This window comes from Oncorhynchus clarkii, chromosome 15 (assembly GCF_045791955.1).
Source record: "Oncorhynchus clarkii lewisi isolate Uvic-CL-2024 chromosome 15, UVic_Ocla_1.0, whole genome shotgun sequence".
Classification (NCBI taxonomy): Eukaryota; Metazoa; Chordata; class Actinopteri; order Salmoniformes; family Salmonidae; genus Oncorhynchus; species Oncorhynchus clarkii.
The window spans coordinates 20854975-20870027 of record NC_092161.1 but is presented as its reverse complement, the minus strand read 5'-3'; the positions used below and the strand labels follow the sequence as shown (position 1 = coordinate 20870027).

At 39.6% G+C, this 15053-nt stretch overlaps 1 protein-coding gene across 6 annotated transcripts in view; it reads right to left on the bottom strand.

The window, feature by feature from the left end:
* The window catches only part of LOC139367031 (lethal(3)malignant brain tumor-like protein 4), a 147433-nt gene that overhangs the window by 93039 nt on the left and 39341 nt on the right, over nt 1–15053 (bottom strand). For all 6 annotated transcript variants that reach the window (XR_011626832.1, XR_011626833.1, XM_071104935.1 and 3 more), the window contains 4 exons: nt 11167–11318; nt 8558–8634; nt 2767–2852; nt 2000–2110 (listed from right to left, as the gene is read on the bottom strand). Coding sequence is in view for 4 of the 6 variants with exons in the window: in XM_071104935.1 (XP_070961036.1) it covers nt 2000–2110; nt 2767–2852; nt 8558–8634; nt 11167–11318 (426 nt within the window). In the remaining 2 variants the exon portion in view is untranslated. The remainder of the gene's footprint in view (nt 1–1999; nt 2111–2766; nt 2853–8557; nt 8635–11166; nt 11319–15053) is intronic.

The following is a 15053-nucleotide window of genomic DNA, read 5'->3' as shown; positions in this document are numbered from 1 at the left end:
ATGTGCAGATGAGGATGTGCAAGTAGAAATACTGGTGTGCAAAAGAGCAGAAAAACAAAAACAAATATGGGGATGAGGTAAATAGTTGGTTGGATAGGCTATTTACAGATGGGCTGTGTACAGCTGCAGTGATCGGTAAGCTGCTCTGACAGCTGACGCTAAAAGTTAGAGAGGGAGATATGGGTCTCCAGCTTCAGTTGCATGAGAGGAAGGAAACCGCTCATGGATTTCATAATGAGGCCAATGATGACTTTAAAACATTTACAGAGTTAAATGGCTGTGGTATGAGAAAATCTGAGGGTGGACCAACAACATTATAGTTACTCCACAATATTAACTTAATTGACAGAGTGAAAAGAAGAATGCATGTACAGAATAAAAATATTCCAAAAACATGCATCCTGTTTGCAACAAGGCATTAAAGTAATACTGCAAAAAATGTGGCAAAGCAATTCACTTTTTGTCCTGAATAGAAAAAGTTATGTTTGGGGCAAATACAATACAACACATTGCAGAGTATGACTCCATTTTGTCAAGCATAATGGTGGCTGCATCATGTTATAGTTATGTTTGTAATCGTTAAGGACTGGGAGTTTTTCAGGATAAAAAAAGAAACAGAATGGAGCTAAGCACAAGGCAAGTTCCCAGAGGAAACCGGGTTCAGTCTAATTTACACCAGACACTGGGAAATGAATTCACCTTTCAGCCGGACAATAACCTAAAACACAAGGCCAAATCTACACTGCTTACCAAGAAGACAGTGAATGTTCCTGAGTGGCCTAGTTAAGTTTTGACTTAAAATCTGCTGGAAAATCTATGGCAAGACGTGAAAATGGTTGTCTTTCAATGACCAACATCCAAATTTGACAGTGCTTAAATAATAAATGGCCAAATGTTGCACAATCCAGGTGTGGAAAGCTCTTAGAGACTTATCCTGAAAGACCCACAGCTGTAATCACTGCCAAAGGTCATTCTAACATGTATCGACTTCGGGGGTTGAATACTTATCTAATCAAGATATATTAGTGTTGTTTTTCATTAATTATTTACAAATGTTAGCGTATTAGGTGTAGATCGTTGACAAAAATAACAATTAAATACATTTGAATCCCAGTTTGTAACACAACAAAATGTGGAAAAAGTCAAGGGGTGTGAATACTTTCTGAAGGCCCTGTATAACCTGCTTTGACCCATGCTAAAGCCATGGTTGGTTAATGGCGCCTGCCTGATCACGTAATCATGAAAGAATCAGTGGATTCCTCCTCTACTGACTGAGCAGTGTGATGTCATAGGACGAAAATGGTGAGATACAAGGCACTCTGCTCTGTCAATTATGACCTGCATGCACACATGCATATACACATCATGCATGCGCAAACATATAGGCATGCAGTACACACACACACTACAACCTATCAAGTCTCAGTACAAGGCTTGTTAAGCTTGTTAGTGGTTTAACAAGAGCAGCACCACCAAGTGGTTTCTGCAGACTGCCAGCCTGCTCATTTCACAGAGACGTACCAAACCCTAAAACCTCCATCTGCCATGTCACTTCAGCAGGCCTCCTCACTCTGACTACCACTCCCCTCACTTCTTCCCACATGCACAACCTCCTCGCATCCCCTGCCTCACTCTTTCCTTTTTTCACTCTAAAAAGCTCTTCCTCTCATTTCATCTATTACTCATTTCCTCACTTCTCTCTCTCTCACTACATTGTTCTCTCTCTAACCCCAACCCTTCACCGGCTAGGAGCGTTGGGTCAGTCACCGAAAGGTTGCTGGATCGAATCCCGTGCTGACAAGGTAAAAATCTGTCATGCTGCACCTGAGCAAGGCAGTTAACCCACTGTTTCCCGGGCGGCGATGACGTGGAAGTCGATTAAGGCAGCCCCCCGCACTTCTCTGATTCAGAGGGGTTGGGTTAAATGCGGAAGACACATTTCAATTGAATGCATTCAGTTGTACAACTGACTAGGTATCTCCCTTTCCTTTCCACTCACCTTGACCCTGTAGTCCTCAGTGTCTGAGACGGTGGCCACGCGGACCAGCATGGGGTTCCTCCTGTCCACCACCTCCAGCTTCATGTTCACCTGGAAACTGTGAGGCGCTCTCTGTGACGAGAGAGGAGGAAGAGAGGGGGCGGAGAGAAAGGGCGTTAGAGATGGCAGTCAAGCCTGTCGAGACTCCCAAAAAGGCCCATGCACTTCCCAGCCAAAAGAGAGGGAGAGAGAAAGAAGACAGGAGAGGACATGTGAAAGAGTGAGAGAGAAAGAGGAAGGGAGGAGGCAGAAGACAGGACACTGTACACATCTCTGAGAGAGAATAGCAGAACATGCAGAGTGGAGGAGAGCAGAGGAGAGGACAGGCCCTGTCAGCCAGAGGTGAGGATTTGAGGGTGTGAAATTGTGCTGTGCAGATGTCACAGGGGAAGAGGAGGCTGACAGTGGAGTTCTTTATGGGAAAGAACCGTTTTGAAACAGAAGTTTCTGAATGAGAAAGACAGGTCTGGGAAAGAGACAAACTAATGTCAAACTGAGAAAAACATGACTTGTGTCATTATTGTGAAAAGGAACTGAACCACAACAGTTATTAAACTGCCTTCAATTACAATTTTTCGTAGTTATTTTTAGACAATAAAAGGAATCATTATGAAACACTAAATCAGCCATTAGATTGCAGCAGAGGCTGGGAATAACAATGGCGCTGTGCAACACACACACAGTTGGCTGATACAAGGCTAGCCTGCTGTTCCATGCCTATTGCTTACCATACAGAAAACCTGGCTTGGAACCGCCGTGGAACCGTTGTCTTGTAAGTACTCCTCCCACAGGAAATGTTCTGGATTGGGGTGTCCTTGAACACAATCCAAAACACAAATCAAATTAATCACACACTTGCAAGCTCGCGCACGCACATGCACACACAAACACATGCAACAACTTCAAACTGTGACTGTTAACGGCTGTGACAATTTCATCAAAAAAAAAATGTGCTTGAAAACTTGAATGCGACACACACACAGATGGGTGCAACATATGCAGGGGAACCAAATGTACACATATCGCCTGGTTGCGGAGATAATTATAGTTAGCTATTGGAGATTGAGTTGTGGAGGCTCCAATTAGTAAGTGATTGGCTCTACAGGACACTGCCTCAGTAGTTTTTGTTGAACTAATATAGAAGAGAGGAAAATGACTGTACAGAAATAACACACTCCAGTCCCAAGCCAGAGAGGAGTAAGAGGAAGTTAGAGGCCTTGGGCATTTGAGCCAATCGCAAATGGTTCAATAATAAACTTGAATGGCTACTTGGGAACTGTTCATATATTGTGTCTTTATGATGAAACTCAACTTTGAAACTCGATTTCATTCCAGTAAAACATCCAAGAGAAAACGCATTTGTGCATCTCAATAGGCTAAAGTGACTCCTTCTCACAATTTGGCAGATGCTTCAGCCACAAAGAATGTATAAAACATTAAATGCATGTTAGACAAAATATGTTCTGTGCATAGAGGCAGCTGGAAGTAGTGGTAGTAAATATGTTGGTAAAGTGCCTATAGATGCATCTATTTCAAAGTAATGAGAACTTTCACCTACCCAGATTCTCAGGGAAACAAAGCTAGGTGAAAGATATGATCCCTTATTGTTAAAACCACTTCAAATCAGTGTAGATGAAGGGGAGGAGACATTTTAAAGAAGGATTTTTAAGCCTCGAGACGATTGAGACATGGATTGTGTATATGTGCCATTGTCGGTGAATGGGCAAGACAAAAGATGAAAATGCCTTTGAAAGGGCCATGGTAGTAGGTGTCAAGCGCATCGGTCTGTGTCAAGAATGCAATGCTGCTGGGTTTTTCACACTCAACAGTTTCCTGTGTGTATCAAGAATGGTCCACCACCCAAAGGACATCCAGCCATCTTGACACAACTGTGGGAGTCAACATGGGTCAGCATCCCTGTGGAACGCTTTCGACACCTTGTAGAGTCCATGCCTCGACGAATTGCGTCTGTTCTGAGGGCAAAAGGGCGTACAACTCAATATTTGGAAGGTGTTCCTAATGTTTGGTATACTCAGTGTATAATATAATATAAGTACACCAGAGCAGCAGTTGTTCACTTGATCTCAAATTACTTGAGGAAAAGGATGTGACATCATACTGCACATGGCAGAAATGATGAGTCCATATTAAGTTAAAACAAGGGATGTGGTTTCAACACATTCACTTCATATTGATGTTTGATGCAATCAGTTTATGTACAACATTTATTTTACAAGAAAAAAAACATTCAGTCCAAACAGACAGATACCATCATGTTGGTGTTCACTAAAGCCAGCCAGAAAAGCACCTGCATTTCAAACTACCTCATACTGTATGCACCACTGTAACGGCTTTAGCTGAGCTAAGGTCTATCTGGTCTGATAGGAGCTGATAGGAGTCTGGCGAGAGAGAGAGAGACAGCGAGAGTGTAAACCTATTCAAAATGGTCAATTAAATGCTCTCTGCACAAGACAAGGCATGGATCAAGGAGTTACACTAATGTTATTCCAGAGTTGGCTGATCTTCTCTAGTCACTCGTAGGCTCAGTCACTGGTATACTTTTATTTACAAAGCCATTTGGGGTTTACTACCTTTTTATTTGTGTATTTTTATTGTTCAGAAATGTGGTGGGTACTCTCTTCGTTCGCTGGACTTTATCCTGATAACTGTTCCAAATGTCCGAACTGAATTTGGTAAAAGGGCTTTTATGTACTCTGCGCCATCGTCTTGAAACACCTTACAAAATACTTGTAAACTGGAAGAACTTGTCCCGATTGGTGTTTTTAAATCACTGATGAAGGATTTTGAGGCTGATTCCATGACCTGTCAATGTTTTTAATTTGCTGTTTTATACTCTTGTGAATTCAATGGTTTTTACTAGATTACTTGTAGTTTTTCATGTTGTCTGTCTAATTTTTTTGTAATGACTTGGTGCTGCCTATCTTGGCCAGGGAGCTCTTGAAAAATAGATTTTAATCTCAATGAGCCCTTTGTGGTTAAATAAAGGTTAAATAAATAAATAAAATATGCAAAGGTGCTCAGTTGTGCCATTTGGCTAACGTTCTCCCCGTGAACTGTATGTCATAAAACTGAAATATTCATCATTTTTGTGCTTTAAAGCGAGTGTAACGCGGAGCTGTTAACATCTTGACGCTACCAATCCCTGTAGCGGGATAATTTTAGTCTGCAACCGCTGAAAAGCATAGCGCAACAGTCAAATAATATTACTAGAAAATATTCATATTCATGAAATCACAAGTGCAATATTTTGAAACACAGCTTAGCATTTTGTTAATCACCCTGTCGTCTCAGATTTTGAAATTATGCTTTACAGCGAAAGCAATCCAAGCATTTGGGTAAGTTTATCGATAGCCTAGCATAGCATTATGTACACTTAGCATCAGGAAGCTTGGTCACGAAAATCAGAAAAGCAATCAAATTAACCGTTTACCTTTGATGATTTTTGTATATTTTCACTCACGAGACTCCAAGTTACACAGCAAATGTTCCTTTTGTTCCATAAAGATTATTTTTACCCCCCAAAATACCGACGTTTGTTTGTCGCGTTATGTTCAGAAATCCACAGGAAAGAGCAGTCACGACAACGCAAACGTAAATTCCAAATAGTCTTCATAATGTCCACAGAAACATGTCAAACGTTTTTTATAATCATTCCTCTGGTAGTTTTTAAAATATATATTCAATGTATCAACCGAGTGTGTAGCCCCCACCTCTCCACTTACGCAATGTGATCCTTCACGCTCATTTTTCAAAATAAAAGCCTGAAACTATGTCTAAAGACTGTTGACACCTTAGGGAAGCCACAGAAAAAGGAATCTGGTTGATATCCCTTTAAATGGAGGACAGGCACGCATAGGAACACAGAGGTTTCAAAATAAGAGGCTCGTCCTGATTGGATTTTGCCTGCAATATCAGTTTTGTTATAAACTTTAGAGTGTTTTCTATCTTAATCTGTCAATTATATGCATATTCTAGCATCTGGTCATGAGAAATAGGCCGTTTACTTTGGGAACGTTATTTTTCCAAACATAAAAAAATTGTGCCCCCTAGCTGAGAGAGAGAGAGAGAGAGAGAGAGAGAGAGAGAGAATTTAGGTTATTGACCAAATACTTATTTTCCACCATAATTTGCAAATAAATTCATAAAAAATCCTACAATGTGATTTTCTGTCATAGTTGAAGTGTACCTATGATGAAAATTTACAGGCCTCTCTCATCTTTTTAAGTGGGAGAACTTGCACAATTGGTGGCTGACTAAATACTTTTTTGCCCCACTGTATGTAATGTTTATGTCGGAAACACAAGGTGAAATTCTAGACACCTCCTGTTGCCTAGTCCCATTGAACGTTACACCGACAAACCCACAAACTTTACTTTATCATCGTAGCTACTGACTGCAGATCAGAGACTTTTAAATGATTGACAGAATCAGGACTGATGGGGTGCTGATATGAGATCCTTGGTTTTATGTAAATCAAGAGAGAAATCTTAGAGCTGGGCTGTCAAAGGATCAACCGTTCCATATGATGAGATTAAAGCAGAGCTATGGGGCATGATGTAGCCTACAGTAACATCTACTGCGGAGGAGGAGGTGGAGGTGAATGCTGACAAGTGTGCTGATGTCTGGATTAAAACACAAGCTACACTTTGAATGGAAATGCTATTGACAACTAAGGCATTGTGATAACATTTTACATGATCTGATGTGTACCATCTTATTACCACTTTCTTCTGCGATGTCATGGCACAGTTGAAGTCGGAAGTTTACATACACTTAGGTTGGAGTCATTAAAACTCGTTTTTCAACCACTCCACAAATTTCTTGTTAACAAACTATAGTTTTGGCAAGTTGGTTAGGACATCTACATTGTGCATGACACAAGTAAGTTTTCCAACAATTGTTTACAGACAGATTATTTCACTTATAATTCACTGTATCACAATTCCAGTGGGTCAGACGTTTATATACACTAAGTTGACTGTGCCTTTAAACAGCTTGGAACATTACAGAAAATTATGTCATGCTTTAGAAGCTTCTGTTAGGCTGATTGACATCATTTGAGTCAATTGGAGGTGTACCTGTGGATGTATTTCAAGGCCTACCTTCAAACTCAGTGTCTCTTTGCTTGACATCATAGAATCAAAAGAAAAAATTGTGGACCTTCACAAGTCTTGGTTCATCCTTGGGAGCAATTTCCAAATGTATGCAAGTATAAACACCATGGGACCACGCAGCCGTCATACTGCTCATGAAGGAGACGCATTCTGTCTCCTGGAGATGAAAGTACTTTGGTGCAAAAAGTGCAAATCAATCCCAGAACAGCAGCAAAGGACCTTGTGAAGATGCTGGAGGAAATGGGTACAAAAGTATCTATATGCACAGTAAAACGAGTCCTATATCGACATAAAGGGAAATGATGTGGCTATATTGAAGCAACATCTCAAGACATCAGTCAGGAAGTTAAAGCTTAGTCGCAAATGGGTCTTCCAAATGGACAATGACCCCAAGCATACTTCCAAAGTTGTGGCTAAAGGACAACAAAGTCAAGGTATTGGAGTGGCCATCACAAAGCCCTGACCTAAATCCTATAGAAAATGTGTGGGCAGACCTGAAAAAGCTTGTGCGAGCAAGAAGGCCTACAAACCTGACTCAGTTACACCAGCTCTGTCAGGAGGAATGGGCCAAATTCACGCAACTTATTATGGGAAGCTTGCGGAAAGCTACCCGAAATGATTAACCCAAGTTAAACAATTTAAAAGCAATGCTACCAAATACTAATTGAGAGTATGTAAACTTCTGACCCACTGGGAATGTGATGAAAGACATAAAAGCTGAAATAAATCATTCTCTCTACTATTATTCTGACATTTCACATTCTTAAAATAAAGTGGTGATCCTAACTGACCCAAGACAGGGAATTTTTACGAGGATGAAATGTCAGGAATTGTGAAAAACTGAGTTTAAATGTATTTGACTAAGGTGTATGTAAACTTCCAACTTCAACTGTATATAAACAAAAACAATTGTCAAGTAAATAGTTAATGTTTAGATTTATGTTATGCATTGAAGGGCATGCATTACTAAAGAACAGCTGTGATGAAGTCTCATTCAGGATGATGCACGTGTCATATTGCACATAGAAATGAATGTCCTACTGATGTCCTATCTCCATACAATATGAGTTATGATTCTTTCAAGGTGTTTGATGTCCTATCTCCATACAATATGAGTTCTTTCAAGGTCTTTATAAAGTGTGTGGTGGAAGGGGGCAATTTACCAGCAAATTAGAGGGGAAATTAAATGAATAACTCATGATTTTACATGGAAGATGAAGGGGGATTTAAGATAAAGGTTCATATCTTTGTACTAATATGGGGACTAAAGGGAGGAATAGCAAAACATGGCTGAAGTGGGGAGGAGCCAAGGTCATTTTAGCAGACACTATTCAAATAGCATCCTCAATGACAGTATACTGTGTGTGCTGGACTAGCTACCCACCCTGAGGTGCAGTGAGAGGTCTTCCGTGGTCCTGGCACCAGCCCACTGGGTGGATGTGAGGGCTGCTGGCATCACACCTAAAACATAGAGACACACACTACACTTTACCATAGCATACTTTACATCATCTTCCTACACACATACACTTCCTCATCTACACACCCACTTCTTCATCTACACGCACACGTACAATTTGATTTCAATCATCCTGAGGTAAGATATTACAACAACCTCTAAATGCAATTTACATGTACAATACCCGGTTTGTGACCGAGAGAATATTGCAATTTCACTTATTGTACAGGCCAGCTAGATTAACATGTATCTACAAACACAATCAATCAGACAATACAATAGGAATTCCATTCATCTTCGGTGTGCTTTGAAATGACACAGCAGCTGTGTCATTTTGCAGAATAGCCAATCATGGGGCTTGCCATGTTCCGACAGCCATGGTATTTGACCAACAATTCCACACATGCTCCCTGGTGAGCCAGTGGAGTGTCTGAGAGAATGCAATTGTGTGCAAGGTGTGCGCGAGTTTGTGAACGTGTGAGCATGCAAGTGTGTTTGAGCCTGTGTGTAAGAGACACTGTGAGTGTGGGTGTACATGTTGAGTGTGTGCATGTGTGTGTGAATGTAATGAGCTGTGGGGAACCATGATTTCTGCATGTCTTTGTAGGCAGTTAGGAGGCTAGGAAGCTAGGAGCTTCTCCTACTGGAATGTCTCGGTATGACACAGGGAAAGAGGAAAAATACAGGAAAAAATGAAAAATAAAATACCCTGAAAATATCTCAGCCAGGCAACTCTTGAGAACAAACGTTTGTCTTTTCCCAGAGACAGCTGTCAGTTCTCCTCTTCAACCATTACATTATATCTAATTACACAGCTTCTATTTTTCTCCCACATCAAGCTTTTCACTGGATGAATTGGGCCATGTCACATGCTATGTAATCAATCAAACTCCTCTTAGCAATTAGCTGGTAAACTGTCACTGAGTCACTGACGACAGAACTTCAGAGAGATGTTACATTGAAGATGATACATGTACACACACAAAGATTATGTACACACAGGTACACATATGGGCGCACCCAGCCACCCACACACACACACACACACACTCTATAAGGTAACAAAGCTAATTATACACAATGTAATATAAAGTTGAATGACACATTCACTACAGCTACAAAACAACATTGAAGTGTAACCTATCAGTTACTGACAGCAAACATCAATAAACAAATATTGATCACATCTCCTCTGGCTCGAACACCTTAACCTCTGGTCTGATTTTGACAAATTCCTTCATTTAACATTCAAAGTAGCAACAATATCCCCAAAATGTAACGCTACACAGACACTTCCTTTTAAACTTTGAGAAGACTGAAGTTCTGCTGAAGTTTACTTCAGTTATATCAAAAATAGTGTATCATAACATAGTCTGAGAAGTTAAACTGAAATGATCAATTTCACACACACACGCAGTTTTCCATATTCTCATCAACTTCTAACTCACAAAAAGCTGAATTTAAAAGAATAAAAACTGTTTTAACCCTTTACACTCGTGCACGTGTTGAAAATGGCAGATTTGGGCATTAATAAGCGCCTAAATTGTAACACAGTGACTGAACAGTAACATGCTACAAATGACGTCAAAGCTCTGGGAAATGCTATAAACTAAGAGGACTCGATTAATTATGAAAGCTGAGACGTGGAGGATTTTAGTAAATGCTGCTTTGATGTAATACAAGCAAGCCAAATGTGCCCTTCACATTTCCATATCATAAAACTCACGTCATATACAGCGGCAATGTTTATGATGGCCACATACCCTGGGTTGTTCTGAACAGAATGAGCCTGTTTGTCTATTGTGAAGAAGATTTACTGCGGAAAATGCACCCATGACTCCTTTCTATGCGCACCAAAATTACGATCCATTTCTCTGAATTGCCTTGTGAAAGCCTAGCACTGTAAGATCCTATTTTATAATTTCGTTAGTGATGTAGGTAACAGAACGAGCTTTAAAAATGGGCAGTTTTTGGATTGCGTAAACAACAACAGTAATTGGGTGATGGCAGGGACGTAGGGTTGTGGTCAACTCTAGTACTTCTACTGTAGTAGAGGTTATAAACATTTTTAGGTCCTTATAGTTGAATACTTTTTTTTGAGTCATAAGAAATTCCTTGAAATAACTTAAGAACTGTGCACACTTTGGAGAGGTGTGTGGCCCCTTGAAGATACCAGTTAGTCTTCTCACTCAAACCTTTGTCATTTTTATGTCTTATGTTGCACCTACCCCAACATTTTCCAGGAATGTTCTTATGTTACTGAATGTATTTTCAGATTTCGTTATCAACAAATGCGGCAAATTGTACATAAAATGTAAAATGCACATAAAATCAACAGTGTCATGTTTGGATTCAGTCTTGTGTCAGGAGAACTGTTGTGTCCCCCTAATCTCCAAACTGTTCCCTTTTAAATGCTACCATGTTTATGCATATGCATTTATTATTTCTTCTGTAAGAAACATTTAAATGTAGCCCTATGCTTATAGGCCAATTCCCACAAGTGTAAAGGGTTAACTAAATTGTAGGTGTCTCACCAGTAGTCGTAGGTGTCGTCCCAGTTGTCAAAGTGAACCAGGAAGTGATTGTCCACGATGTCGGCCACCGAGGCCACACATACCAGGCATGGATTCTTTCTGTCCACTGCCTCCAGTTTCATGCCCACCTGAAACTTAGAGGTGCTCGTAGTCTGTTGACACAGAGAGACAAATCACAAAAGGGCTTCATACTTTCTGACTTTAAACTTAAAAGAAGAAATCATGCATTCATGTCAATGGAGGATTTAAGTAAATATTGACATACCATACACAGATTCTACCATTAACCCTTAAGAAAAAACACATGAATTTCATACGTGATAACATGGTTTAATTTAAAGCAACATTTGATAACTTGAAACTACACGTGACAATATTTGAGCACTTAACATGAAAAAAATGTAAGCACGTGAAAACTCAGGTGTCAAATGTAATTGTGAATATTTCACTTTTACTGCAGGTTTTGTCTAGTTCCCGGTTTTTACAGAAACATTCTTAGAACGCTGTGTTATGCTCCCCTGTAGGTTTTTGTGTAGTTACAGTGAAAATACAGCAAATCTATAATAAGTTACTGTATTTGTACAGCTAAATTAAGGTGTTAATGTTAAAAGAACAGTAAGAGAGTAAAACCTCACTTGGGATTTGAACTCACAACTTCTTGGTTGCTACTGTAGCTTCCTCAAGTTCCTGATGTGCCACCACGTCTATGGGTATAATGGATTGTCTATACAATTCCCTCAGAAAGAATTCACACCCCTTTTATTTTTCCACATTTTGTTGTGTTACAGCTTGAATTGAATATTTATACAATTTTGATTTTCTGTACAGTTGAAGTCAGAAGTTTACATACACCTTAGCCAAATACATTTAAACTCAGTTTTTCACAATTCCTGACATTTAATCCAAGTAAAAATTCCCTGTTTTAGGACAGTTAGGATCACCTCTTTATTTTAAGAATGTGAAATGTCAAAATAATAGGAGAGAATGATTTATTTCAGCTTTCATTTCTTTCATCACATTCCCAGTGGGTCAGAGGTTAACATACACTCAATTAGTATTTGGTAGCATTGCCTTTAAATTGTTTAACTTGGGTCAAACGTTTTGGATAGCCTTCTACAAGCTTCCCACAATAAGTTGGGTGAATTTTGGCCCATTCCTCCTGACAGAGATGGTGTAACTGAGTCAGGTTTGAAGGCCTCCTTGCTCGCACACGCTTTTTCAGTTTTGCCCGCACATTTTCTATAGGATTTAGGTTGGGGCATTGTGATGGCCACTCCAATACCTTGACTTTGTTGTACTTAAGCCATTTTTCCACAACTTTGGAAGTATGCTTGGGGTCATTGTCCATTTGGAAGACATATTTGCGACCAAGCTTTAACTTCCTGACTGATGTCTTGAGATGTTGCTTCAATAGATATACAATTTTCCTTCCTCATAAAGCCATCTATTTTGTGAAGTGCACCAGCCCCTCCTGCAGCAAAGAACCCCCACAACATGATGCTGCCACCACCGTGCTTCACGGTTGGGATGGTGTTCTTCGGCTTGCAAGCCTCCCCTTTTCTCCTCCAAACATAATGATGGTCATTATGGCCAAACAGTTCTATTTTTGTTTCATCAGACCAGAGGACATTTCTCCAAAAACTACGATCTTTGTCAGTTGCAAACTGTAATCTGGCTTTTTTATGGCGGTTTTGGAGTAGTGGCTTCTTCTTTGCTGAGCAGACTTTCAGGTTATGTCGATGTAGGACTTGTTTTACTGTGGATATAGATACTTTTGTACCTGTTTCATCCAGCATCTTCCCAAGGTCCTTTGCTGTTGTTCTGGGATTGATTTGCACTATTCGCACCAATGTATGTTCATCTCTAGGAGACAGAACACGTCTCCATCCTGAGCGTTATGACGGCTGCGTGGTCCCATGGTGTTTATACTTGCGTACTATTGTTTGTACAGATGAACGTGGTACCTTCAGGTGTTTGGAAATTGCGTCCAAGGATGAACCAGACTTGTGGAGATCTACAATTTTTTTCTGAGGTCTTGGCTAATTTCTTTTGATTTTTCCATGATGTCAAGAGAAGAGGCACTGAGTTTGAAGGTAGGCCTTGAAATACATCCACAGGTACACCTCCAATTGACTCATATGATGTCAATTAGCCTGCCAGAAGCTTCTAAAGCAATGACATCATTTTCCAAGCTGTTTAAAGGCACAGTCAACTTAGTGTATGTAAACTTCTGACCCACTGGATTTGTGATACAGTGAATAATCACAAATCCAGTGGGTCAGAAGTTTACATACACTAAGTTGACTGTGCCTTTAAACAGCTTGGAAAATGATGTCATTGCTTTAGAAGCTTCTGGCAGGCTAATTGACATCATATGAGTCAATTGGAGGTGTACCTGTGGATGTATTTCAAGGCCTACCTTCAAACTCAGTGCCTCTTCTCTTGACATCATGGGAAAATGGTGCGACTTGCCAAAACTATAGTTTGTTAACAAGAAATCTGTGGAGTGGTTGGAAAATTTGTTTTAATGACTCCAACCTGAGTGTATGTAAACTTCCGACTTCAACTGTAAGTGATCTACACCCAATACCCCATAATGTCAAAGTGGAATTTTGTTTGTAGAACATTTTTGAAATTAATAAATAATGTAAAGTTGAAATGTCTTCAGTCAATAAGTACTCAACCACTTTGTTACAGCAAGCTTAAATAAGTTTAGGAGTAAAAATGTGCTTGACAAATCACATAAGTTGAATGGACTCATTTCTTGTCCAATAATAGTGATTAAAATTATTTTTTAATAACTACCCCATCTCTGTACCCCACACATACAACTATCTGTAAGGACACTCAATCGAGTAGTGCATTTCAAGCACAGATTCAACCACAAAGACCATGGACGTTTTTCAATGCCTCGCAAAGAAGGGCACAAATTGGTAGATGTTAAAAATATGCCTTTGAGCATGGAGAAGTTATTAATTTGGCTTTGGATAAAGGCATCCTTCCTAACTCAGTTGCCAGAGAGGAAGGAACCGCTCAGGGATTTAACCATGAGGCCAATGGTGACTTTAAAACAGTTAGAGTTTAATGGCTGTGATAGGAGAAAACTGAGGATGGATCAACAACATTGTAGTTACCCCACAAAACTAACCTAAATGACAGAGTGAAAAGAAGGACGTACAGAATAAAAATATTCCAAAACATGCATCCTGTTTGCAACAAGGCACTTCATTAACACTAAACAAAAAATTATAAGAAATTAACTTTCTGTCCTGAATACAAAGCGTTATGTTTAGGGCAAATCCAACACAACACATCACTGAGTACCACTCTTCATATAAGCTGCATCATGTTATGGTTTTGCTTGTAAGTGTTAAGGCCTGGGGAGTTTTTCAGGATAAAAAAAAAAATCTACTGAATGGAGCTAAGCAAAATTCAAGAGGAAAACCTGGTTCAGTCTGCTTGTACAATCCAGGTGTGCAAAGATGTTAGAGATTTACTCCAAAAGACTCACAGCTGTTATCGCCGCCAAATGTTCTTCTACAAACTATTGGACTCACATCTAAATGAGATATTTCCGTATTTCATTTTCAATAATTTAGCAAATATTTCTAAAAACATGTTTTCACTTTGTCATTATGGGGTATAGCGTGTAGATGGGTGAGAAAAAAACATTTAATTAATTTTAAATTCAGGCTGTAACAACAAAACATGGAATAAGTCAAGGGATATGAATACGGCACTAGTTGAATACGGCACTAGATATGAATAAGGCACTAGTTGTAAGAATACATTTTGCACTTTGCTTAAATTATATACAACAACTTGAAGGTGTTATTTCATTACTATGACAGTGTGCTGCTGTATTCTGATTTCAAATAGTGTAAAAC